The sequence below is a fragment of the Caretta caretta genome, chromosome 14 (assembly GCF_965140235.1).
Source record: "Caretta caretta isolate rCarCar2 chromosome 14, rCarCar1.hap1, whole genome shotgun sequence".
In the NCBI taxonomy this organism is placed as follows: domain Eukaryota; kingdom Metazoa; phylum Chordata; order Testudines; family Cheloniidae; genus Caretta; species Caretta caretta.
In genome coordinates this window covers 35656116-35684015 of record NC_134219.1, presented here as the reverse complement: position 1 = coordinate 35684015, position 27900 = coordinate 35656116, and the positions used below count along the sequence as shown (strand labels likewise).

Genomic DNA, 27900 nt, shown 5'->3' with positions numbered 1-27900 from the left:
ACCAAACCAACAAACAAAAATATGAGGAATTTATTTGTATAAAAAGAAAAATTCAGGTAAAAATTTCAATGAGACATAAAAAACTCACCCAAAACATGAATTTCCAGAAACACAAGACCCTGCCTCACCCCATGGTCCAGAAACAAGGAGAAAATCCCTCCCAGGGCAATTATTTCAGGAATAATCCCAGTGGGTCAAAATCTCAGCTGAGCCCCTTCCTGAAAAGAGAGATACGGGATTCCACATACAGACCTTCCTTTCCCTTCAGTAACACACTGCCCCCGCCAGAGAGAGCTGGGAAGGGACAGGAGAGCATCAAATCGTTATAATAATGGATGACAAAAAGGTTGAGGAGGTTAATGCCTACTTTGCATCAGTATTCACTAGTCTGACCAGATACTTAACACAATTAACACAAACAGCAAAGGGGAAGGAATTCAAGCCAGAACAGGGAAAGAACAGGTTAAAGAATAGAGACGTTAGACGTATTGAAATTGGCATGGCCGGATAGAAACTGACTCTAGACTGGGTACTTAAGTAACTAGCTGAACCAGTCTCTGAATCATTAGGGATTATCTAGGAGAACTCAGAGGACGGGTGAGGTCCCAGAGTACTGGAGTAGGGCAAACATTGTAACTATCTTTAAAAAGGGAAACAAAGAGGACCTGGAGAATTATAGACTGGTCACCCTAACTTCAACACCTGGAAAGATACTGGAACAAATTATTAAACAATCAGTTTGTAAGCACCTACAGGATAACAGGATTATAAGAAATAGTCAACATGGATTTGTCAAGAACAAAGCATGCCAAACCAATCTAAGTTCCTTCTTTGACAGGGTTACTGGTGTAGTGGCTCTGGGGAAAGCAGTAGATATATCTTGATTTTAGTAAGGCTTTTGGCACAGTCCCCTATGACAATCTCAGAAAAACTAGGGAAATGTGGTCTAGATGAAATTACTATATGGTGGGTGCAAAACTGTTTGAAAGGCCATACTCAAAGAATAGTTACCAATGGCTCATTGTTAAACTACAGGGACATATCTAATGAGGCTCCTCAGAGGTCAGTCACGAATCTGGTACTATTCAATATTGTCATTAATCACTAGGATAATAGAGTGGAGAATATGCTTATAACACTTGCTGATAACACCAAGATGGGAGGGATTTCAAGCCCTTTCAAGGACAGGATTAGAATTCAAAATGACCTTGACAAATTGGAGAATGGGTCTCTAACCAAGTTAGTAAAGACAAGTGCAAAATGGTACACTTAGGAAGGAAAAAATCATTTGCTTTCTAACTATTAGGAAAAAGAAAAGGAGTACTTGTGGCACCTTAGAGACTAACCAATTTATTTGAGCATGAGCTTTCGTGAGCTATAGCTCACTTCATCAGATGCATACCGTGGAAACTGCAGCAGACTTTATATATACACAGAGAATATGAAACAATACCTCCTCCCACCCCACTGTCCTGCTGGTAATAGCTTATCTAAAGTGATCATCAGGTGGGCCATTTCCAGCACAAATCCAGGTTTTCTCACCCTCCACCCCCCCACACAAATTCACTCTCCTGCTGGTGCTAGCCCATCCAAAGTGACAACTCTTTACATAATAAAGTCGGGCTATTTCCTGCACAAATCCAGGTTTTCTCACATCCCCCCCACCCCCATACACACACAAACTCACTCTCCTGCTGGTAATAGCTCATCTAAACTGACCACTCTCCAAGTTTAAATCCAAGTTAAACCAGAACATCTGGGGGGGGGGGGTAGGAAAAAACAAGAGGAAACAGGCTACCTTGCATAATGACTTAGCCACTCCCAGTCTCTATTTAAGCCTAAATTAATAGTATCCAATTTGCAAATGAATTCCAATTCAGCAGTTTCTCGCTGGAGTCTGGATTTGAAGTTTTTTTGTTTTAAGATAGCGACCTTCATGTCTGTGATTGCGTGACCAGAGAGATTGAAGTGTTCTCCAACTGGTTTATGAATGTTATAATTCTTGACATCTGATTTGTGTCCATTTATTCTTTTACGTAGAGACTGTCCAGTTTGACCAATGTACATGGCAGAGGGGCATTGCTGGCACATGATGGCATATATCACATTGGTGGATGTGCAGGTGAACGAGCCTCTGATAGTGTGGCTGATGTTATTAGGCCCTGTGATGGTGTCCCCTGAATAGATATGTGGGCACAATTGGCAACGGGCTTTGTTGCAAGGATAAGTTCCTGGGTTAGTGGTTCTGTTGTGTGGTATGTGGTTGTTGGTGAGTATTTGCTTCAGGTTGTGGGGCTGTCTGTAGGCAAGGACTGGCCTGTCTCCCAAGACTTGTGAGAGTGTTGGGTCATCCTTTAGGATAGGTTGTAGATCCTTAATAATGCGTTGGAGGGGTTTTAGTTGGGGGCTGAAGGTGAAGGCTAGTAGCGTTCTGTTATTTTCTTTGTTAGGCCTGTCCTGTAGTAGGTAACTTCTGGGAACTCTTCTGGCTCTATCAATCTGTTTCTTTACTTCTGCAGGTGGGTATTGTAGCTGTAAGAAAGCTTGACAGAGATCTTGTAGGTGTTTGTCTCTGTCTGAGGGGTTGGAGCAAATGCGGTTGTATCGCAGAGCTTGGCTGTAGACGATGGATCGTGTGGTGTGGTCAGGGTGAAAGCTGGAGGCATGCAGGTAGGAATAGCGGTCAGTAGGTTTCCGGTATAGGGTGGTGTTTATGTGGCCATTGTTTATTAGCACTGTAGTGTCCAGGAAGTGTTCTAAAGTGATCATCAGGTGGGCCATTTACAGCACAAATCCAGGTTTTCTCACCCTCCACCCCCTATTAGGGTAGATAAACTCTGGAAGAGACTTCCAGGGGAGGCTGTGGAATCCCCCTCATGGGAGGTTTTTAAGAACAGATTAGACAAACACCTGACAAAGATGGTCTAGGTTTACTTGGTCCTGCCTCAGTGCAGGAAATTGGACTTGATGACCTCTCGGGGTTCCTTCCAACCCAGGGGTCCTGGAACAATTTTTATAGAGGAGGTGCTGTGAGCCATTAAACTAAACTGTAAACCAGGGGTTCTCAAACTGGGGGTCAGCACCCCTCAGGGGGTCATGAGGTTATTACATGGGGGGTCTTGAGCTGTCAGCCTCCACCCCAAACCCCGCTTTTCCTCCAGCATTTATAATGGTGTTAAATATATTAAAACATGTTTTTAATTGGCGGGGGGGGGGGGGTTGTCGCACTCAGAGGCTTGCTATGTGAAAGGGGTCACCAGTACAAAACTTTGAGAACCACTGCTGTAAACCTTGTATATAATAGAAACCATTTCAAGCCAGGGGGTTTGGCAGCACTTCCAGTTCCAGTACCTATGATCCAACCCTGCATTTCTGGGATTCTATGAACACACAGTAATTACTGGCCCCTCACAACTCTCCAGGGAGTTGGAGAACTATTATCTCCACTGTGGAGATGGGAGAAATGGACACAGAGAGAGGAGGGGAAGTGACCAGCACTAGCTCACACCCAGGAGTCCTAACTCATTTCCCCCACCCCAACCATTAGACCACACTCCTAAAAGGGCATCTCCTAGAGTTCCCACCTCTCTGGGGAATCTCCACCATGGAATCCCCAGTCTCCAGCAGCCCCGACCGTCCATGACTGTATAGATGTCCAATACACTGAGCAGTGCTCTGACATCCTGTTAGTTCAGATCGGCAGTTGTTACTGCCTTGTAACTACAGCCCCAGAGGGCCCCTTGCTGCTTCCCTGAATAACATTTCCGTATCCCTACCCTGAGATGCCCTTGGAGCTGCAGAAACAAACTTGGAAACAAACTGCAATGGGGCATTTTTTACCTCTCTTCTAAACTGGAAAGTGCGTGTAGAACCCACAGAAATGTCTCTCCACTAATCCCATCGCCTGCTCCCCTCAGACCCTGCAATCACCCAGCTCCCCAGTGTTTCCTCCTCCTCTGCCGCTGCCAACTATCCCCCAGTGAAATGAGAACCCTTCATCCACTTGCTGCCCCTACACAGACCCTCCACCGATGAAGGACATTCACTCTTTGCTTCAGGAGGGCACAGACCCATTGCCCACACAGAGTTCCTGCCACCTGCTAGCCTATGTGGAGTTTCTGATGGGACGCTAGAGAGACCTTCCCCTTGTAGCTTTTCCCACAGACAGAACATTTATAGTTTCTCTTTGCTGTGTGAGCTCTCTGATGTGAAATAAGTTCTGACCTTTGCATGAAGCTTTTCTGACAGACAGAACATTTATATGGTGTCTTTCCAGTGTGGGTTTTCTGATGTTTAATGAGGTCAGAGCTGCTAGTGAAGTTTTCCCCACACTCAAGGCAGTTAAAGGATCTCTCTGCCCTGTGTATTTTCTGGTGTGAAATGACGTGAGCCTTCCGACTGAACCCCTTCCCACACTCAGGGCAGTAATAGGGTTTTTCTCCTGTGTGTATTATCTGATGATTCATAAGGTTTGAGCTCTGCTTGAAGCTTTTCCCACACTCAAGGCATTTATAGGGTCTCTCTCCGGTGTGGATCCTCTGATGCCTAATAACAGCTGAGCTGTCACTGAAACCTTTCCCACAGTCAGGGCAATGATAGGGCATCTTTCCAGTGTGCATTCTCTGATGTTTAATGAGGTGTGAACTCCAAGTGAAACTTTTCCCGCACTCAAGGCAATTATAGGGTTTCTCTCCTGTGTGGATTCTCTGATGTTTGTTTAGGTTTGAGCGTTCACTGAAGCCTTTCCCACATTCAAGGCAGTTATAAGGTCTCTCTCCTGTGTGGATTTTCTGGTGTGAAATAAGGGTTGAGCTCCGCTTGAAGCTTTTCCCGCAGTCGGGGCATTTATAGGGTTTCTCTTCTGTGTGCACTCTCTGATGCACAACAAGGGTGGAGCTCCGAGTGAAGGATTTCCCACACTCTGAGCAGTTATAGGGTCTCTCTCCTGTGTGGACTCTCCGATGAACAATCAGGGATGAGTCATTACTGAAGATTTTTCCGCACTCAGCACATTCGTATGGTTTCTCTTTACTGCAGATTCCTGGCTGGATCAGGTCTTCAGGAAGGTCCTTCAAACCAACCCCTTGGTCAGTGGATTTACCCTGTTCTCTCTCCCATGAGGAGGCTCCCTGCTGCGCCTCTGGTCTGTGCTGATTTTCGCAGGCTTCTCCCTGCTCAGGAATCCAGGAAATGTCCCCTTCAGATCTTCCCAATAGTGTTCTCTGTGCTTCCATTTGCTCAGGACCTCCCCGCTGAGGATGATCCTCCTTGTTCTCACTCACCATCCCATCACCTGATGTGAAAGAAAGAGAATCCAGACAGAAGTCAGTCCCTGCACTTGGAAAAGAGTGCAATGAAGCAGAGAAACTGCCCGCTGGCTCAGCAAGGGTTAAAGAAATGTTTAGGTTAAGCTAGTCCTACCTCACTATACCTGCAAACAATGCCAGGACTGGAGGGAGGATAAAAGAAGGGAACCTAGCTCTGCTCAGAGCTGAAGGGATAGAGCAGTGGCCTGCCAGCCAGAACAGCCACCTGGAAGCCAGCACTGACTCCCCAACCAAGGGGAGACTGTGAATGAACCCCCAGCACCAGAGGTAACAGACTGAGTGGACCCCAGAGACATTGTGGGCTCATCCTCACCTTGCCTGAAGGAACCTGAAATCGCACCAAGGCATTTCCCTAGACCCAAGAGGTAACCCTATGGGCAGCAAGCCACCGGCAGGTTGTACTAAAGGGGCCATGCCCCAAACTGAATGGACTTGTAGGAAGTAGCCCAGGCAGTGGGTTCTGACTCCCTGCCGGGAGGGACACCAAACCCACCTGTTCAGGGGTTGATATACACAGGGCCATGGGCTGGGACCCTGTGGAGAGGGAGGGCCTGGGTGCCCCTTACCACTCCCCTGGCCTTAAAGACAAAGTACTCAGCCCAGTAGGGGACTGAGAGCCTGGCAATCTAATCACTAGGCTTCCCGACCACCCGAGCCCCTGTTACAAATGGGAATCTCAGAAAGTGGAACAGGAAAGGGGGGAAACAAATTAAAATATCTGGGATAATTAAAATATTGGGATAATTGTAAAATCAGGATCTAAATCCTTCCGAAAACATTTCCCTAGAAGGGGGGTGGAGGGGGGAGAGAGAGACACACCAATTCTGCTTCCACATCCCATCCAAACATTCAAAGGCAGGCAGCTACTCCCAGGGGTCAGTGAGGGAGGGTGAGAAGTCACGAGCGACATCTGCCATGTGTATACACCACCTGCTGGGGACAATCCTGACCGGGGGACAGAGACCTGGAGATGCTCACAGGGCCTCTGTGAGAATGGCAGCTGTTTACATACAAGGAGGGCCATCTCTCCCTGGAAGCCACAGCCCTAGAGCTGGGGAAAGTCGCCTCTTTCTCAGGCCGCCGAAGCCCTGCATGTCCCAAATTCCCCCCACCTCCTCTTCTCAACCCACTGCCCCCTCCCACCTACCCCCTATTCCCCCCAAGGCCGCCACCTCACCTTACATGCGCATCTTCTCCAGGGTCCAGGCACTTAATTAGTGGAGACACACCTGCACGGCTCCACTAATTAGGTGGGTGACCCTTCGTTCTCCTGTGTGAGGCCGTCCAGGTGTGCACCTTAGAGGGAACTATCCGTGGACCACCTGAATGGAGCTCGTGGACCACAGTTTGATAACCTCTGATCTAGACCATTCCTGACAGGTGTTAGGAGATTTTTAAGAGTAGGTTAGACAACGATGGAGAGTCCACAACCTCCCTAGGAAATTTATTCCAGTGGTTAACTACCCTGAAAGTTAAGAATTTTTTCCTAATGTTGAACCTAAACTACCCTTGCTGCAATTTAAGCCCATTGCTTCTTGTCCTATCCTCAGAGGTTAGAGAGAACAATTTTTCTCCCTCCTCCTTGTAACAACCTTTCATGTACTTGAAAACTGTTATGTCCCCTCTCAGTCTTCTCGTCTCCAGACTAAACAACCCTCCCCCCCCCCTTTTTTTTTTTAATCTTCCCTTATAGGTCATGCTTTCTTGACCTTTAATAATTTTTGTTGCTTTTCTCTGGTCATTCTCCAATTTGTCCACATCTTTTCTGAAATGTGGTGCACAGAGCTGGGCACAATACTCCAGCTGAGGCCTAATTAGCACAGAGTAGAGCAGAAGAATTCTTGTGTCTTGCTTACAACATTCCTGCTAATACATCACAGAATGATGTTTGCTTTATTTATTTTTGCAGCAGTTACACTGTTGACTCATTTAGCTTGTGATCCACTATGACCCCCAGATCCCTTTCCACAGTAGTCCTTCCTTGACAGTCATTTCCCATTTTGTATGTGTGCGACTGACTGTTCCTTCCTAAATGGAGTACTCTGCATTTGTCCTTACTGAACTGCATCCTATTTACTTCAGACCGTTTCTCCAGTTTGTCCAGATCATTTTAAATTTTAATCTTACCCTCCAAAGCACTTGCAACCCCTCCCAGCTTGGTATTGTCCGCAAACCTTTATAAGTGTCCTCTACATGCCATTATCTAAATCATTGATGACGTTGCTGAACGGAACCAGATCCAGAACTGATCCCTGTGGGACCCCCTCAATATGCCCTTCCAGCTTGACGATGAACCACTGATAGCTACTCTCTGAACAGCTTTCCAACCAGTTGCGCACCCATCTTATCGTAGCTCCATCAAGGTTGTATTTCCCTAGTTCCTTTACGAGAAGGTCATGCGAGACCGTATAAAAAGTCTTACTACAGTCAAAATATAACACATCAATGGCAGATGGCTTCTCCGTCTGTTTAACCAATTCCTCACCTGTGTGGCTGTTTCTCTGGATCTCCCTTTCCTCAGAGTCCTGGAGATCTTGGAGCCATGTCTCTTCCCTGGGAGATCACAACAAGTTTGGGAATGGAAAATCCTGCTCCAGACAAAGAAAACACGTGAGACCAAGATTTTACACTTATTCTAAGACACAGTTGTTTCCAGATGTACTAGCTGGGTGGGTGTGACATACCTGGGTACAATCCAGACTAATCAGTAGCTGTGTCACCCCTGCCCTGTAACCCTGGATGCCTTACAATGCCTTGCTGCAGTAGCACCCTCTAGGGCCAGACACAAACAGCCTACCAGCGTGCAAATCACACCATGAGAGAGAGAGAGTGTGTAACTGCAAACTGCCAGGCACTCTTGGTTACACTCAGACTCTCACCAGCCTTGGTTATACTTCAGTGTGACACCCATGCACCCCCAGTCTTAGATTTTCCCCCAGAAATATATGTCCTGTACTACCCAGCCCTCTCCTGGACAATACAAATAAAATAAGTCCTTTATTCCTTTAGGGAATATGACTGCTTATTACATTAAATAAAGTACCCAGACACGCCAACTTAAACACACTAGATTGGATAAAACAGTAAAACAAGTTTATTAACTACAAAGAGAAAGGTTTTAAGTGAATACAAGTAATGAGGCATAAAAGTGAGAAATGACTACAAGAAAAATAAAGAGAAGACACTTTCTCACATCTAACAACAATTTATGTTAGATCTGAAGCAAAGTTTCTCAACACATGCTTCCAGCAGTGTTACTGACCAACCTTCAGGTCAGGACCCGTCCCCCATAATACAACGGCTATGTTCTTTGTCTGCTCAGGTGCAAAGAGTGAGATGAATGGGGGGAGAGGGGGAAGGTTTCTTGGGGTGTCTGCCCCTCCTTTTCACAGTCTTATTCCCCCTTTGAGAAGCATTTCCAGCTGAGAACCAGGAGACAAAGCGTCTGTGTGGAAGGATTTTCTTTGCTGCTTTTTTCTCACCTGTTTGCACTCCCTTCTGGCTTGATGACTCTAGTTACTGCTTAAATGCTAATGAAGCAAAGCACACATTCCTTTGTTTAGGACAGACTGGTGTGCCAACTTCTGCTATGGTTTGGAACATCTGTTAACAACATCCTACAAGAAAATCTTAATTTTACATACAATGTTGCCACATATTTTATCAAGACAACAGTGACCACCAAATTATGAATTTTCAAAAGACACCTCAAAAATCATACTTTGTACAAAAATTATTTCAGTAGGGTGTAGGGTATGAACACAGGAGTGTATTCCATCACTTGTATAAACCAAAGGGATTGGAAACCATTCCTGGAGACCCTTTGAGGAGGTCAGATGGTTCCTTGGAGACTTGAGGTTCCCCCTTGTAGGAGATTGAGGGTCCTCCACATACCGAGGGATGTTATGACACAGGCATAGCACAGGTCTTCAACCTCTTATCCCCACTTCTAGCCCTGCTGAGATCAGAGCCCTGACCAGTCACAGGCAGGGCTGGAAATTACCCCTCCCCACAGAGAGCAGGGAACCTCCCTGGGGAGTTGGGAAATTTCCCAGAGCTTTCATTAAAAATAAACACAATTTCTGCTGTGAAAGTGCAATGCCCAGACCTGCCGACTCTGGTGATTTTTATCATGAGTCTCATGATATTTAGTTGGGATTTCAATCCAAAACTTGCACATTTTCCCTTGTGAGATATGGATGCCATTTCCCATTATTGGGGGGTGGGGTGGGAGAAGCTCAAGTCAAATGGCCTTCAACATGGCCACTGTTTCCCTACAGATTTGTCATGTGGAGGTGAGGCTGCCCCTAATAAAGATAGCCACCAACTACCCTTGTTTCCAGTGTGAATGATGTCAGGGTCTTCTCAAGGAATATGGCTGGGGCTCTGTTAGGAGACTGGACAGAAAACTCAAGAGGAAAAGTGGAAATATGGGGAGCTAGAGGGACTCTGAGGGGGTCCAGGAGGATGTGTGGGGGACAAAGAGAGGTTGTGGGGGATTCAGCCAGCAGGAGGCTGAACAGGTGCAGGAGAATAGACAGTGCAGGGGCATGTGGGGCAGTAGCTGTGAGAGGTGGGAAGCTGTAAATGGAAAGGCAGGTGACTGTAGGGGCTGGAGAGAAAAGCAGAGTGTGGGGGAGAAGACTGGCTGGGGTAAAGAGGAAACAGAGTCATGATTAAGCAGGGGGATGGAGAAGTCAGAAAGGTAAATCCCAGCAGCAGGGAGGCCACACTTTTCCATGTACGCTGTTGGAGGTGGCGTTTTGTCGATGCAGTGTGATACACACACAGATGGGTATACACATACACACACCCACCCATTCCCCCCAGGCAGCTTCATGCATACATCTGTCCCCTACCCCCTGGGCTCAGAAAACAGAAGGCAAATAAAACTGCCACTTTTTTTTTTTAAACTAGTGATTTTTAAGTTGAACTGGAGAGAGTACAGTCAACTTTAGAGAATCTGGAAGGGCACTGAAGGAGGAGAACGCCCAAATTATCTTCTCAGAAATATTTCCTGGCCCATAAGCCAAGAAAGACAGGAAGCAGAAGATTCTGGAAGTGAAGCACTGCATAGGTAAGTGGCGTAGGGTTTTGGGTTTGTGGAACATTGTACTACCTTCTGTGGAGTGAAGGGGCTGTACAGGTTGGATGGCTGCATCTCAGCAGAAGGATATAGCTGCAAGGGGACAGGCTGGTCAGAGTATTCAGAAAGGCAGTAAACTAATACCAACAGAGGAGTGTGAAAAGAGGGAACAAATGAGCACTCAGCAAAAAATTAAGAAGTTGAGAATAACATTAATCAAGACACCAAGAAATATGAAAAGAAAGAATTTATGAATTGCCTACATACCTATGCTAGGGGCCTGGGTAAAAAAAAAGTCAAGAGAAACTGAAATTACTCATTTATGAACACAGATTTGATCTAGATAGCATTACTGAAACTGGTGGGATGATTCACATGATCAGAGTGTTAAAATCAATGGTTATAATCTATTTAGGAAGGACTGAGTAGGCAGAAGGAGAGGGAGCCTGGAACTCCGTCACAAATGCCATTACCTGTTTCTGAATCACCAACACCTCAGTGCAAATGATCTTAAATGCTTACAGATCAGTGTACTAACAGATAAAGCACAAGATGAGGTACTAGTTGGTGTCTGCTACAGACTACCAATTAACACTTAAAGATGCTTGAGAAGCCATTCATCCTGTTCTATCTATAACGTGTAGGGAAGAAAGCTGTGTGATCATGAGGAACTTTAATCTGAGTGATATAGGCTGCAGTTCTCCTACCAGTACTAAAATGTCATTAGAATTTCTCATTTATACACGACAATTTACTCACTCAAAAGTGTTGCATCCAACATGGGGGAATTCTAGCTGAGACCTCATCTTGACAGATAAATTCCTCTTCATCCTAGCACTAACAATTAGCGGTTACAAACAGTATAAAGTTCAAACCAGTTCTCTCTCTCTCTCTACTTGGTGCTTTAACAGGGCCGCTTTCACAAAGCTGAAGATGGTTATGAGCCATATCAGCTGGTAACAATAATTTAAACAGAAAAACGTGAATGACAATGGGAAACTGTTTAGAAACATTTTACTAGACGGCCAAAAAGCCACAATCCCAAAATCGAGAAAGAAGGCTACACTGGTTTAAAAAGGAACAGCCTGGCTTAGCGGGGAAGTGAGAGTATTTTTGAAAACTGAAATATACGCATACATACACAACAAATGGGGAAAAGGGGAGGCTGACAGCAATTAATATGTTAGAAGCTAGGAACTGTATATAATTAATAAGGGAAGCAAAAGTACATAGGGAGAACTCTATGATCAGAATAGTTAAGGACAATAAGGAGTTTTTAAAGCTTACAAGGAAGAAAAGCAATCCTATCAATGTTATTAGTCCATTGCTATATGGAAATAGCTGTCAATACTAATACAGAAAAGGCAGAAGTATTCAATAAATATTTTTGATCCATATTTGGGAAAAAACTGATGATATATTCATATCATCTGATGATAAAATACTGTCCACTCTAACAATAACTTAAAAGAGAATGCTAAACAGCAGCTATTAAAGTTAGACGTTTTAAAATCAGCGCATCTGATTTGATTTAAAAAAAAAATAAAAAGCTTGGAGCAGTAGAGAAGTTCCAAAGGGCTGGAAGGAAACTGATGTTGAGCCAATATTTTAAAAGGGTAAATGGGGTGACCTGGGTAATTATAGACCTGTCAGCCTGACATCAGTCCTAGGAAAAATAATGGAATAGCCGATGTGGGAATTGATTTCTACAGAATTAGAGGAGGGTAATATAATTAATGTCCATCAACATGGATTTATGGAAAATAGATCTTGTCAAACTTAGGATATTTTTTGATGATTACGAGTTTCATTGATCAAGGTAACCAGGAGCTTTCCTTTGGGGGGAGGGATAGCTCAGTGGTTTGAGCATTGGCCTGCTAAACCCAGGGTTGTGAGTTCAATCCTTGAGGGGACCATTTAGGGGTCTGGGGCAAAAACTGGGGATTGGTCCTGCTTTGAGCAGGGGGTTGGACTAGATGACCTCCTGAGGTCCCTTCCAACCCTAACCTTCTATGATTCTATGTTAATGTTGTAAACTTGACTTCTGCAAGTCATTCAACTTGATACCACATGACATTTTGATTAAGAAACTAGAATGATACAAAATCATCATGGCACATTAAATAGATTAAAAACCGGCTAACTGTGTATAATGTCTCTTTAAACAAAAGCTAACTCTCGTAACAAGTGTTTTCTGTCTGATATGTGCCAGGCAAGGATTTGTGAACTTGTTAGAAATTAATAAATAAATAGTTCAAAAAAATAAACTGGCTAATTGATAAGTCTCAAAATGTAATTGTAAACAGAGAATCACCAGAGAACGGGTGTGTTTCTAGTGGAATCCCACAGGGGCTAGTTCTCTATGGCCCTATGCTATTTAACATTTTTATCAATGACCGGGAAGAAAACAAACTCATTATTGCTAAAGTTTGCAGATGACACAAAGATTGGACGAGTGGTAAATAATAAAGAGGACTGGTCATTTTACAGAGGTTTGGATCACTTGGTAAACTGGATGTCGGCCAACAAGATGTGTTTCTCCACAGCCACATATAAACACCCACATCTAGGAACAAAGCAGGCAGTATTTGCGAAATGGGATACTCTTGCAGAGTCTCTGCTTTTTAGGATAAAGATCTGAGGCTCAAGGTAGATAATCAACTGAATGTGAGTTCCCAGTTTGACGCTGTACCTGCTCAAATAAATTGGTTAGTCTCTAAGGTGCCACAAGCATTCCTTTTCTTTGTGCTGTACCTGAAGGATCACATTAGCCCTTTTAATGTATAAGCAGGGGAAACTTGAGTAGGAATAGATAGGTTATATTACCTCTCTGTGTGTTACTGGTGCAACTGCTACTTGACTACCATGTCCCGTTCTGGTATCCACAGTTCAAGAATGAGGCTGAAAAATTGGAAAGGGCTCAAAGAACCACAAGAATGATTAAAGGATTGGAAAACCTGCCTTATAGTGATAGACACAAGGAGCTCAATCCATTTATCTTATCAAACAAATGATTAAGTGGTGATGTGATCCCCATCTACAAGTACTCATATGGGGAACAGAAGTTTGATAATGGGCTCTTCAATCTAGCAGACAAAAGTACAACAAGATACAGTGCCTGGAAGCTGAAGCAATAGAAATTCAGACTAGAAATTAGGTGCAAACTTTCTACCAGAGAGCATAACTAAACACTGGGGAAAACTTACGGGAAAAAAAGGTTGCGGATTCTCCAATACTGGAAATTTTAAAATCAAGATCGGATGCTTTTCTAAAAGATCCACTCTATTTCAATCAGGAATTAATACAGGGAAGTCCTATAGCCTGCATTATACAGAAGGTCTGAGTAGATGATCACAATGGTCCATTATAGCCTCAGAACTTATGAATCTCTGCCTGTCTCCTGACTTTCTGGAGTGACGCTTGGCTTCGGAGTTCTGCGGGTTGGTAGTAGGTCTTTGATAAACCCCTGAACATGTGGCTGTTTCCTCATAGTGGGTAATTTCTAACTCTTCTTGCTGGGCCTTTCCCATATCTTCCAGCTCCACGTTAAAGAGAATGTAGTGTCCCTATAAATAGTTGTTAGCCCTCACCATGTTCTAGTTTTAGAAAGCTCTAAAAACCTGTCAGAACAGCAGTGAATGTAGTTAGGCTTTGGATAGCTGAACTAGTTAAATAAGTATGGTTATTTGGAACTCAACAGTGCCTGGGGTTTCTACAAGTTTCTCTTTGTTGTGTAAAGAGCAAAAGACACAACAATTGGTTATGCAGATGGAATCGGAACCCAGAGATAGAGTGGAATAGGCAATGACTCCGGAGACCCAGTGGAAGTGAAACAAAAAGGAAATCACAGCCTGCGATCACTGGGACTGCCAGTAAACTGCTCATTTACTGGGGAGAGAGGGGGAAGAAAAAAGGGTTAATATGTCTGGATGTTTGGGGGAAATGGACTTGTTTGTTAGCTCAATAGAGGACTGGCCCTCATCTATCAAGGAACTAGAACAGTACCTAATCACTAACTGCCCAAGGAGGAAAAGCTGGTGGTTTTATTAAGTGTAATGGAGGGGCACACAGAGTTCTCAGGGGTAAGAGGGAAATCAGGGACACTGGTAGGGACCCGATAATCGCTTACCTGTGCCTGTTACACTGCAGCCATTTCCCTTCACTATCCCCAGGGACAGTGGGAAAATCTGGAGTGAAACCTGGATGTTACTTTCCAGCCTATCAGGGTGAAAAGGGCAGAGGGAAAGATTCAGAAGGGGGGTTTAGACAATTTGACACACTGGTTCACCCCCCTCCCCTTCCCTGCAAACAGATGTTCTGCATTCTGCCACACTGCAAAAACGCTGGGGCATTTTTCTAAACCCATCAACACATAATTAAACCCTCCCAGAACCAAATACTAGAAAAGAACAAAATCAAAACAGCTGCATTGGGGTTCCCCCTGAGATGGTCACCCAGGGCTGTAGCAGGGCCCAGGCAGAGGTAGGAACTGACTTTTCCGGCCTCTGTTCCTTATCTTGTGCAATGAGAAGTGAATCTAAAGTCAACAGACCTGGGCAGGTTTAGGAGCCTGTAACTTCTCTCCCCACTTGCTTCTCCTTTCCCACACTTTTTCTCCCCCCCTTTCACTCCCCTTCCCCCCTCCGGATAGGAGATCTGGTTGCTGTTTTGTTGCGGCCATGTCTACTCTGCAGAGCTGATGCCTACATAGATCTTTAGTGTAGAGGCAGCAGGAGTGTTTCTTCCGGTGCAGGAACCCCACTTCTCTCGATAGCCCTGCCAACAGAAACACTTTGTCGGCACAGCTCTGTCTACCCTGGGGGTTTTATCCGCATGGCTATGTTAGTCCGGGGTGTGGAAGAAACCACACAACTTTGTTGCATCCGATGAAGTGAGCTGTAATTTGTATGCTCAAATAAACTGGTTAGTCTTTAAAGGGCCACAAGTCCTCCTTTTCTTTTTGCTAATACAGACTAACAGGGCTGTTACTCTGAAACTTTGTCACTGTAACCTTTAAGCTGGCTCGGGCTGGCTGCAGGCGCCCAGGGGGGCAGAGCCGGGGGGGTCAGGGAGGGCAGCAGCTCCGGGACTCGCAGACCCCCCCGGGAGCAGAGCTGGGGCGAGGAGGGGCCGTTGTGCGGAGTCACTTTCCCCCCCTTCCCCCGGGTCTCTCCCCTCACCTGCAGGCTCCGGCTCAGGGGCTGGTGTCGGCAGAGGCCGGGGCTGGTTCCAGCCACCGCAGAAAGTCCCCGGGCTGGGCCCCGAGGGGCGCTGGGGAAGGGCTCTCCCCGCACACACCCCGCTGGGGCGCAGCAGCTCAGCCCGGGCTCCCGGCTCGCTATGGAGGCGGCAGCAGCGTCGCCTGCGCTGCCTGACCCAGGAAGCTCAAATTGCAAATATCCTGGATCCCTTGGCAGCCCGAGTTAAAGGGGCAGCGCAGCCCGCCCGTCCCCAGCCCTCGCACCACCCAGAGCCCTCTGGTGGCAGGAGCTGATGAATCCCGCTCCCCTCCTGCGCCCTGCCCTAGGGCTGAAAGCCTGGCCCAGGAGGGATCCAGCCAGAATCTTTTCCCCAACCCTGGAAACGTGTCCTACAGAGCAGCATCCCCTGCTGCCCGCCAGGGCTGTGTCTCAGCTCAGGGGGTCTCTTTGATGGGGGACTCTCTCGAGCGATGGGATCTCTGGTCCCCAGAGCATCTCCCCAGACTCCCACTCAGACCGCAGCGCCGCTAGGAGAAGGGAGGTGAACACTCCCTCACCAGCCGCCTTGCAAAGGGCACCCAGATGGACAGGCATACCTTCAGCAGGAGCTGGGGGACAGATGGTAAATGATTAAAAAAAAAAAAACCAGTATGGCACAAAACAAATGGATTGAAAACTGGCTAGCTGAGAGGTCTCAGAATTGTATAGTGAGGAACCATCACTGAGCCGGTGTGTTTCTGGTGGCATCCTGCAGGGATCAGTACTTCGCCGTACCCTACTTCACGTTTTCACCAGCGAGCTGGAAGAAACCCAAAAAGTATCACCCATAAAGTTTGCAAATTGCAAAGAAGGGGGGCAGTAAATATCAAAGAGGACAGGTTGCTGACAGAGAGCATCTGGGTGGCTTGGTGAGCTGGGTGCAAGCAAACAATTTATGTTTTAATATGGCCAAATGCAGAGTTATGAATCTAGAACCAAAGAATGTAGGCCACACTTGCAGGATGGGGTGTTGTCTCGTGGGAAGCAGGAACTCTCTGAAAAAAGACTTGTGGGACATGGTGGACAATCAGCTGAACCTGAGCTCCCAGGGCAATGCTGTGGCCAAAAGGGCTGATGCGATCCTTGGATGTATAAACATGGAGAACAGAAATGTGATACAGGGGGGCTCTTCATGTTGCCAGAAAAAGGTGTAACAAGATCTAATGGCTGGAAGGTGAAGCCAAATGCAGACAAGAAACAAGGTGCAATTGTTTAACAGTGAGGGTTATTAGCCGGGGGGAAATTTACTAATTTTTCAATCAAGACTGGCTGTTTTTGAAACCATATGCTCTAGTTCAAGCAGGAATTAATCCGAGGAAGTTCTATGGCTTGTTATAGAGGAGGTGGGACTAGGTAATCACAATTGTCCCTCCTGGCCATGTAATCAATGAATCTATCTTAAGCTTCCCCATAGAGACCAGCCCTCAACCTATTTGGAAATCAGTTGAGAGTAGGATTGCCAGGTGTCCGGTTTTCAAAGGGAATCTGCTGCATCCCATCAGCACATCTGACCAGACACTAAAACTCCGGTTTGGCTGCAGTAACTGGCCTCTACTACTGGGGGGTAGGACAAGCAGCAGCTGAGGCTAGAGCCCCATGGAGGAGCTGCTCAGCTGCTGATGCCTGACAGAGAGCAGAGGCTGGCTTCCAGACGGGGCTGCAAGAAGTAGGTGCCACTGCCCGGGGGAGAATCCTATTAATCACCTCCCTTCTGCCCGCCATGCCCTGATTGCCCCGGCCCTGGCTCCTGGGACTCGCCCCTCCCCACCCGTGGCCCCTTGCTCCAGGGACTCTCCCCCACATGTCCCAGCTCCTTGCTTTGGGGACCAACCCCCCCGCTCTGCTGTGCCCCAGGTGGGCAGGCTCCACATCAGCTCCTCCCAGCCTGACTCTGCAGGCAGCAGGTGAGTCCTGGGAGACGGGGGAATGAGGGGGGAATAAAGGAGGGAAGGAGAGTGAAGAGTGAGCGACAGAGGGTGGGGGGAGAGGGGGAGGCCTCAGGGGAAGGGGCAGGGCAAGGGTGTTCAGTTTTCAGCAATTAGAAAATTGGCAACCCTAATGGTAACGCTGAAGGTGAGGACCAGGAGCAGCAGGGGAGACCTGAGATCTAAAAGCACCGTGTGTTGCTATTTCTTCCTCTCCCTTCTAACCCTTGTTCATTTCCAATCATTCCCCTTTTCTTCTATTTTCCTCCTTTTGTTACTTTCACTCTGTTTTTGCCCCCTTCACACAGCCACATTTTCTGTCTCTCACACTCACCACAGTCTCTGAGTCCACACAGCCCTTGGGGCTCTCATCTGTCCCTGGGCCTCCTCTCTGCCCATTGGGTCTCTCAGACCCACCCCACCAGAACTCTGATCCACCCTCTCTGAGCTTTCAGTCCCCTCCTGGGACTCTAAGGATCATCATACCCCTGACAGAGCTCTGGGAGACAGACTTTGCACACACACAAAAATGATTAGGAATTTATTTGTATAAAACAAAACAGATTCATGTAAAAATTTCAATGAGACATAAAAGACTCACCCAAAACCTGAATTTCATGAAACATGAGTCCCTGCCCCACCCCGCTGTCCAGAAGCAAGAAAATCCCTCCCAGGGCAATTATTTCAGGAATAATCCCAGCATGTCACAATCTCCAATGAGTCCCTGCCTGAAAACAGGGATAAGGGATTCCAGCTACCGTCCTTCCCTTCCATTCAGTAATACACTCCCCCTGACAGAAAGAGCTGGGAAGGCACCAGAGAACATCAAATACTAATAATCATGGATTACATCAGAAAGGCTGAGGTGTGTAATGCCATTTTTTTGCTTTAGTATTCACTTTTGTGACCACATAGTTAACATAATTAATATTAACAGCAAGGGAGGAGTGCAAGCCAAAATAGGGAAAGAACAAGTTAAAGAATAGTTAGATAATAGTATTCAAATGGGGCTGTCCTGATGAAATTTACTCTAAGGTGCTTTAAGGAACTAGCTGAAGCAGTCTCTGAATCATTAGTGAGTATCTTTGAGAACTTGTGGTGGGTGGGTGAGGTCCCAGAACACCGGAGTAAGGCAAACATTGTAGCTATCATTAAAAAGGGAAACAGAGGACTGGGGAAACTATAAACCAGTTACACTAACTTCATTAACTGGAAAGATACTGGAACAAATTATTAAACAATCAATTTGTAAGCACCTACTGGATAATAGGGTAAGAAATAGCCAACATGGATTTGTCAAAAATTTCAAAAAGGTTTTGACAAGGTCCCTCACCAACGGCTCTTAAGCAAAGAAAGCTGCCACGGGATAAGAGGGAAGATCCTCTTGTGGATCAGTAACTGGTTAAAAAATAGGAAACAAAGAGTAGGAATAAATGGTCAGTTTTCAGAATGGAGAGAGGTTAAGTAGTGGTGTCCCCCAGGGGTCTGTACTGGGACCAGCACCGTTCCACCCATTCATAAATGATCTGGAAAAAGGGGTAAACAGTGAGGTGGTAAAATTTACAGATGATAAAAAACTACTCAAGATAATTAAGTCCACAGCAGACTGTGAAGAGTAACAAAGGGATCTCACAAAACTGGGTGACTGGGGAACAAAATGGCAGATGAAATTCAATGTTGATAAATGCAAAATAATGCACATTGGAATACATAATCCCAACCATTGGAGTCTGTTTCTGAAGTTTTGAATAGACTCCAACGAGAGACTGCTGAATTGGAATTAATCTGCAAACTTGATACAATTAACTTAGGTTTGAATAAAGACTGGGAGTGGATGTGTCATTACACAAAGTAAAACTATTTCCCCATGTTTATTTCCCCCCACCCCCACTGTTCCTCACACGTTCTTGTCAACTGCTGGAAATGGCCCACCTTGATTATCACTACAAAAGGTTATCTTATCTTCCCCCCCTTCCCCCTCCTGCTGGTAATAGCTCACCTTACCTGATCACTCTTGTTACAGTGTGTATGGTAACACCCACTGTTTCATGTTCTCTGTGTATATAAAATCTCCCCACTGTATTTTCCACTGCATGTATCCAGTGAAGTGAGCTGTAGCTCACAAAAGCTTATGCTCAAATAAATTTGTTAGTCTCTAAGGTGCTACAAGTACTCCTTTTCTTCTTTCAATGTGCAGTGGCAGTCAAAAAAGCAAACAATGTTGGAAATCATAAGGAAAGGGATAGATAATAAGACAGAAAATATCATATTGCCTCTATATAAATCCATGGTACGCCCACATCTTGAATACTGTGTGCAAATCTGGTCACTCCATCTCAAAAAAGATATATTGGTATTGGAAAAGGTACAAAAAAGAGCAACAAAAATGATTAGGGTATGGAACGGCTTCTGTGTGAGGAAAAATTAATAAGGCTGGACTTTTCAGCTTGGAAAAGAGACAACTAAGGGGGGATAGGACAGAGGTCTATAAAATCACAACTGGTGTGGAGAATGTAAATAAGGAAGTGTTTACTCCTTCTCCCAACACAAGAACTAGGGGGTCACCAAATGAAATTAATAGGCAGCAGGTTTAAAACAAACAAAAGACCTATTTCTTCACACAACGCACTGTCAACCTGTGGAACTCTTTGCCAGAGGATGTTGTAAAGGCCAAGACTATAACAGGGTTCAAAAAACAACTAGATAAGTTAATGATGGATAGGTCCATCAATAGCTATTAGCCAGGATGTCCAGGGGTGCAAAACCATGCTCTGAAGTGTCCCTAGCCTCTGTTGCCAGAAGCTGGGAATAAGCAACAGGGGATGGATCACTGGATGATTACCTGTTCTGTCCATTCCCTCTGAAGCATCTGGCACTGGACACTGTCAGAAGACAGGATACTGGGCTAGATGGTCCATTGGTCTGACCCAGTGTGACTGTTCTTAAATGATACCAAACCAATCTAATTTCCTCTTTGACAGAGTTACTGGTCTAGTAGCTAGGGAGAAAGCAGTAGATGTGATACATCTTGTACTCCTGATGCAGGGGCGGGCAAACTTTTTTGGCCTGAGGGCCGCATCGGTTTTCTGAAATTGTATGGTGGGCCAGTTAGGGGAGGCTGTGCCTCCCCAAACAGCCAGGCGTGGCCCACCCCCATCCAACCACCCCTTCTCCCTGACCACCCCCAGACTCCCCGCCCCCATTCAACCCCCGTGTTCCCTGCCTTCTGACTGCCTAACCCCTATCCACACCCCCGCCCCCTGACCACCCTCCCTGAACTCCTCTGCCCTCTACCCAACCCCCCTGCTCCCTGCCCCCTTACCGCGCTGCCTGGAGCACCGGTGGCTGGCGGCGCAGCTGCACCAGCTACACCAGCTACGCCGCCCAGCTGGAGCCAGCCACACACTGCACAGCACAGAGCACCGGGTCAGGCCAGGCTCTGCAGCTGCACTTCCCCAGGAGCTTGCAGCCCCACCGCCCAGAGCATTGCGCCGGCAGCACAGTGAGCTGAGGCTGCATGGGAGGGGGAACAGCAGGGGAGAGGCCGGGGGCTAACCTCCCGGGCCAGGAGCTCAGGGGGCGGGCAGGAGGGCCCTGTGGGCCGGAAGTGGCCCATGGGCTGTAGTTTGCGTGCCTCTGTCCTGATGGAATTCTGCGCACCTGTGTAGGTGCAGAATTCTTATGGTTCACAGTTTTCTGTGCTCCCCGCTCAGAAAAATGCAGAAGAAATATGCGGGGGAGACACACCTCTTCCCTGGCAGCGCAGGCAGAGCATCTGTCCCAGCATGCCTAGAATAGCTGTCAGAGATGCAAATCACTGCGGGGGAGGGAGGCTGGGCATGCACGCCTGCGGGGGGGGGGGGCGTTCGTTACCGTCAAGGGGCAGGGCTGGGCGCACGTGAGCAAACAAGCGGGAGAGACTCTGGCCTTGGCTACATTTGCGAGTTACAGCACAATAAAGCCGCCCAGAGTGCTCTAACTCACTCCCCATCCACACTGGCACGGCATGTAGAGTGCTCTAACTCCCTGGCTAGAGCACCGCTGGTACGCCACCTCCCCGAGAGGGATAAGGTTTGCTGCATATTGGGGGAGACGCTACAGCGTCAGTGTGAATGAGGAGTTACCTTACAGAGCTCTGATTGCCCTCCGGAAAGGTCCCATTAACTGAAGTGGCTTCTCGTCTTTGTTGTGAACTCCGGCAGGAATGCGGAAGTGGCCCTTTCAAAGCTCCGCTTTGGAGTGCCGGCTGCTTATCATCTCCAAGAAAAAAAACAAATAGCTAATGTTTGCTGAGAGAGAGAGAGAGAGAGAGAGAGAGAGAGAGAGAGGTGGGGGAGGGGTCTGTGCTTACAAGACAGCATGCTGATGCACTCTCAGCACCCCAAAAACCCACTCTCTCTCCCCCCACATACACACAACACACTCCACCCTACCCCCTCCCCATTTGAAAAACACACTGCAGCCACTTGAACGCTGGGATAGCTGCCCATAATGCACAGCTCCCAATGCAGCTGCAAGTGCTGCAGCTGTGGCCCCGCCAGTGCGCTTTCAGCTGTCAGTGTGGACAGACTGGAGCACTTTCCCTACTGCGCTGTACGAAGGCTGGTTTAACCCAAAGTGCTCTACATCTGCACGTGTAGCCAAGCCCTCTGTCCCTCTTCCTTTCTCCTGCAGAGTGCCCGGCGTGGAGGGGTAAGGCTTTTTGTTAGGCAGGAGGCAGGCTCTGTCCCCTGAGGCAGAAATGTAACAGCCTGCCTGCCTATGTTCCTTCACTGCAATGAAGCAAGCAGCTGTTTTGCCAGGTTTGGAAATGCAATCAGCCAGTGCTATCCCTTAAATTGCCTGGAGGCTCACTTTATAGAAGATCACAGGGATTGGATTGAAACAAAATTCAGTCAGTTTTTATTTGAGAGGGGATAAGGTGTGGAAGAAGAAGAGTGTTCTTTCTGTGCAAAACTGTTTCAACGTTTGAAACAAAACACTGTTCTTGATGGGGAAAAACAACATTGTTAATGGTGCTTTTGATAGTTGATCTCATTTTCTGAGGCAGAAATGTAGCAGCCTGCCTGCATAGTAATGTGGTTAATGTTTCTATTGTCAGTTAACTGTTCCCATTCTCAGTCAATTACCCCAGGAGCATAAAACCTATAAACATTTTAAGGCTCCTTTACATTGCCAGAGTGATGTAAAGGAGCCTTATTATAAAGGACAGTAAGGAAATCCTCAACTAGGAAGATCTATGTGCTTTCTCACTTTTTTCCTGTGCCAAAGTGACACAATGGGGTTAGATTATAGCTCAGGATTTATTTTATTTTATTTACTTACCCATTTTAAAAAAAAAGACTTTGAGGGCAAATAAAACATTTATCAAGCAGTTAATAAAATGTCAGGACAATCAGAACCAAGCACTTCCCAAAGTACCCAGCCAGGTCCAGATGAAGTTACCAAATGACAAACGGATATTCATTCTTTTGCATGACATGAACAGCCTTCACATCATGCATCAAAACTGCTACACCAGCTTCTCGTGCTCGAGAATTCCCTACAAAATTGCATGTGGATGGGGACAAATTATTTTGCATATCCTGCAATGTTGTTCTCAGTCATGAGTGACTGTCTGTTATTGTGGATCTTTTTGCATTAAAAAAACGCATTATTTTGACAAATAAAATATGCAGAATTTTAAAATATTGTGTGCAGAATTATTTTTTTTTGGCGCAGAATTCCCCCAGGAGTAATCTTGATTTTAGTAAGGCTTATGACACAGTCCCACATGACATTCTCATAAGCAAACTAGGAAAATGTAATTTCATCTAGACTACTATACGATGGGTGCAAAACTCTTTGAAAGGCCATACTCAGAGAATAGTTATCAATGGTTCATACTCAAATATGAGGAACATATCTAGTGGGGTCCCTCAGGTCAGTCCAGGATCTGGTACCATTCAATATTTTCATTAATGACTGGGATAACAGAGTGGAGAATATGCTTATAAAATTTGTAAATGACACCTAGATGGGAGGGATTTCTAGCACTTTCGAGGACAGGATTAGATTTCAAAATGACCTTGACAAATTGGAGAATTGGTCTGAAATAAAGTCAGTAAAGACAAATGCAAAATATTACACTTAGGAAGGAAAAAAAATCAACTGCTTTCCAATAAGGCAGAGGTCCTGAAACTGTGGGGTGCGGAGGAACATTTGGGGGGGTGCAGGGGAGTCCAGGCCAGCCCCCTTTGGGGGTGGGAGGGAATGCCACCCAGCCCTGCTTCACTCCCAGCTCTGCTCTGGTGCTGCCCCCAGCTGTGGCCCCATGCCCCTGCACTACCCCCAGCCTCAGCCCCTGACCATGTCCCAGTCGTGGCTCCACACCTGGCCCTGGACTAGGCCCCCTTACTCCTGTCCATGCTTCCTCCCTCCTCCCGGGAGCCGCAGTCCCACTCCTGAACCTGGCTCCCAGGGGGAGCAGGGGGGCATGAACAGGGGTAAGGGAGGTCACTACTCTGAAAAATTTGGGGACCACTGCTATTAGGATAGTTAAGCTCTGGAATAGACTTTCAAGGGAGGCTGTGGAATCCCCATCATTGGAGGTTTTTAAGAACAAGTTGGACAAACACCTGTCAAGGATGGTATAGGTTTACTTGGTCCTGCCTCGGTGCAGGACACTGGACTAGATGACCTCTCAAGGTTCCTTCCAACCCTGCATTTCTGTGATTCTATAATCCTGTGAATACAGTACACAGTAAAAATAATAACAGTGAAACTCGGCCTCTCCTATACTTGCATTCTCCTGAACCATTTCATACACAATAATTAGTGGCCCATCACAACTCTCCAGGGAGTTGGACAACTATTATCTCCATTGTAGGGATGGGAGAAATGGACACAAAGACAGGAGGGGAAGTGACCGGCATTAGCTCACACCCAGGAATCTTAACTCTCATTTCCCCCACCCTCCCCTCTAACCACTAGACTACACTCCCAAAAGGGCATTCCTCAGAGTTCCCACGTCTCTGGGGAATCTCCACCATTAATTCCCCAATCTCCAGCCGCCCCTACCATCCATGACTTCAGAGATGTCCAGTACACTGAGCAGTGCTCTGACATCCTGTTAGTTCAAATCAGCAGCTCTTCCTTCCTTGCAACTACAGCCCCAGAGGGTCCCTTGCTGCTTCCCTGAATAATATTCCCCTATCCCTACGCGGAGATGCCCTTGGAGCTGCAGAGACAACTCAGACAAGAACTGCAATGGGGCATTTTTACCTCTCCTCTAAATTGGAAAATATGTGTGTAACCCACAGAAATGTCTCTCTACCAATCCCATTGCCTGCTCACCCCAGACCCTGAAATCATCCAGCTCCTCAGTACCCAGCGTTCTGTTCTTTTCTGCCCCTGCCAACTATCCCCCACTGAAACCCAAACCCTTCATCCACTTGCTGCCCCTGCACAGACTGTCTATCAATGAAGCACATTTACACTTTGCTTCAGGAGAGCACAGACCCATTGTCCCATAGTGAGAGCTCCTGCCACTTGCTAGCCTGTGTGGAGTTTCTGGTGGGACATTAGAGAGACCTTCGCCTTGTAGCTTTTTCCACAGACATAACATTTATAGTTTCTCTGTGTTGTGTGAGCTCTCTGATGTGAAATAAGTTCTGACCTTTGCTTGAAGCTTTTTCGACAGAGAGAACATTTATATGGTGTCTTTCCACTGTGGGTTTTCTGATGTCTAATGAGGTCAGAGCTCCTAGTGAAGTTTTTCCCACACTCAAGGCAGTTAAAGGATCTCTCTGGCCTGTGCATTTTTTGGTGTGAAATAACGTGAGCCTTCCGACTGAACCCCTTCCCACACTCAGGGCAGTAATAGGGTTTTTCTCCCGTGTGGATTCTCTGATGATTCATAAGGTCGGAGCTCTGCTTGAAGTTTTTCCCACACTCAAGGCATTTATAGGGTCTCTCTCCGGTATGAATCCTCTGATGTCTAATAACAGCTGAGCTGTCACTAAAGTTTTTTCCACAGTCAGGGCACCTATAGGGTATCTTTCCAGTGTGCATTTTCTGATGTCTAATGAGGTGTGAGTGCCGAGTGAAACTTTTCCCACACTCAAGGCAATTATAGGGTTTCTCTCCTGTGTGGATTCTCTGATGTTTGTTTAGGTTTGAGCGTTCACTGAAGCCTTTCCCACATTCAAGGCAGTTATAAGGTCTCTCTCCTGTGTGGATTTTCTGGTGTGAAATAAGGGTTGAGCTCCGCTTGAAGCTTTTCCCGCAGTCGGGGCATTTATAGGGTTTCTCTTCTGTGTGCACTCTCTGATGCACAACAAGGGTGGAGCTCCGAGTGAAGGATTTCCCACACTCTGAGCAGTTATAGGGTCTCTCTCCTGTGTGGACTCTCCGATGAACAATCAGGGATGAGATGTTACTGAAGATTTTCCCGCATTCAGGACAGCTATAGGATCTCTCTCCTGTGTGGATTTTCTGATGCACAATGAGATGTGATCGCCGATCAAAGCTTCTCCTGCACTCAGCACATTCATACAGTTTCCCTTTAGTGCAGATTCCTGGCTGGATCATGTCTTCAGGAAGGTCCTTCAAACCTCCCCCTTGGTGAGTGGGTTTATCCAATCTCTCCCCAGGGGAGTTTTCCTGCTGCCCCTCTGGCCTGTGCTGATTTTTACAGGCTTCTCCCTGCTCAGGAGTCCAGGAAACTTCCCCTTCAGATCTTCCCGATAGCGTTCTCTGTGATTCCATTTGCTCAGACCTCCCTGCTGAGGATTCACCTCCTTGTTCTCACTCACCATCCCATCACCTGATGTGACAGAGAGACAATCCAGACATGAGTCATTCCCTGCACTGGAGGAAAGGGAATCTCAGAAAGTGGAAGACGAAAGGGAGAAACAAATTAAAATACCTGTTGGGAAGATTGAAAAATCAGTTGTATCCTTCCCAAAATCTTTCCCTAGCAGAGAGGTGGGGGACCAGCCCTGCCCCCACAGCCCATCCGAACAGTCAAAGGGAGGGAGCTACTCCCAGGTGTCAGCCAGGGTGGTGGGGAATTCATGAGCAACATCTGCCATATGTCTACAACACCTGCCTGGGACAATCCTGGGTGAGATAAGGCAGAACTGGAGGAGCTCACAGAGTTTTTTGTTCCCCAGTAATTCCTGCATCAAGCCCATACATTCTTGGGGAGCTAAAGTAAATTTTTTAGAAAGACTCAATTTCTGCTTTAAACACTTCCAGTGACAAGAAAAACCAATCCACACCATTTTGGATTGAATTTCACAGGCCTTTTCTTCCCAGGGGGAAAAAAACAAACAAAGCCTTTTTTAAAAGCTATTTTGAAGTCCTAGGAGCTGTTTAACAGAGATTTATTATTTTTTTAAAAAAAGAAGGCTTTTTCAAAACAAAATATTTCCTCCAACTCTGAATAACAATACCATTCCCCCCCCCCCCGGCTCCCTCCATGCAGGTAAAGCTCTTGGTAAGTATGAGTATCAAAATAAGTTAGTACAAAGTAAAATGTCATACACATGACTTGTTCATACTGCTCTATATACCATACACTGAAATGTAAGTACAGTATTTATATTCCCATTGATTTATTTTATAATTCTATGGTAACAATGAGAAAGTCAGCAATTGTTCAGTATCAATGTGCTGTGACACTTTTGTATGATTTTGTATGATTTTGTAAGTGAGTAGCTTTTAAGTGAGGTGAAACTTGGGGGCTATGCAAGACAAATCAGACTCCTGAAAAGGGTACAGTAGTCTGGAAAAGTTGAGCGCTACTGACCTGGAGTCTCCGGTTCAGGAGCCAGTGTGGGTAGAGCCCGGGGCTGCTCCAGGGGCTGGCTCCAGCCACTGGAGAAAGTCCCTCCTGCCTGGGCATAGAGGGGGCTTTAAGGAAGGTTCCCCCCACACAGACCCCACTGGGGGAGCAGCAGCTGCTCAATCCAGGCTTCCAGCTCACAATGGAGACAGCAGCAGCGTCTTCTCACACTGACCACCCAAATGCAGGAGCGGCACAATCTCTGAGCCTCTGTGACAATAATTATTATGTATTGCAGTGCGGAAGTGCCAAAGAGCCTTTAATTCTCCCTACTTCCTGCCTCACCTCTGCCAGCACCGGATACAACAACCGCTCTCAGCAACCCCTTCCTATGTCCCTGAATATCAACTCAGGCAGCCTGCAGCCCTCCCTGGGACCGGCTGTAACCTGAGCTTAGAATGTCTGTCTGCAGAGAAAGGGGTAGGGGAGGGAATTGGGGGTGTGAAATAGACTAAAGTTTGTCTCTCTCTCCAGCAGAGACCTGGAACAGAGC

At 46.5% G+C, this 27900-nt stretch overlaps 1 protein-coding gene across 1 annotated transcript; it reads right to left on the bottom strand.

Moving 5' to 3' along the window:
• Positions 1-15: 15 nt before the first annotated feature.
• Positions 16-27849, bottom strand: LOC142068409 (uncharacterized). Its single transcript, XM_075119465.1, has 3 exons — positions 27372-27849; positions 25288-26384; positions 16-5041 (listed from the first exon to the last, which is right to left on the bottom strand). Exons 2-3 carry the CDS (start codon positions 26324-26326, stop codon positions 4101-4103), a joined length of 1980 nt encoding a protein of 659 aa, XP_074975566.1. The 5' UTR covers positions 26327-26384; positions 27372-27849; the 3' UTR covers positions 16-4100.
• Positions 27850-27900: the final 51 nt, after the last annotated feature.

Coding starts and splice junctions, on each gene's coding strand:
- LOC142068409 (XM_075119465.1), bottom strand. CDS start 26,326: ATGGAATCACAGAGAACGCTATCGGGAAGATCTGAAGGGGAAGTTTCC. Junction 5,042..25,287: donor TAGACATCAGAAAACCCACA/GTGGAAAGACAC, acceptor TGATCCAGCCAG/GAATCTGCAGTAAAGAGAAA.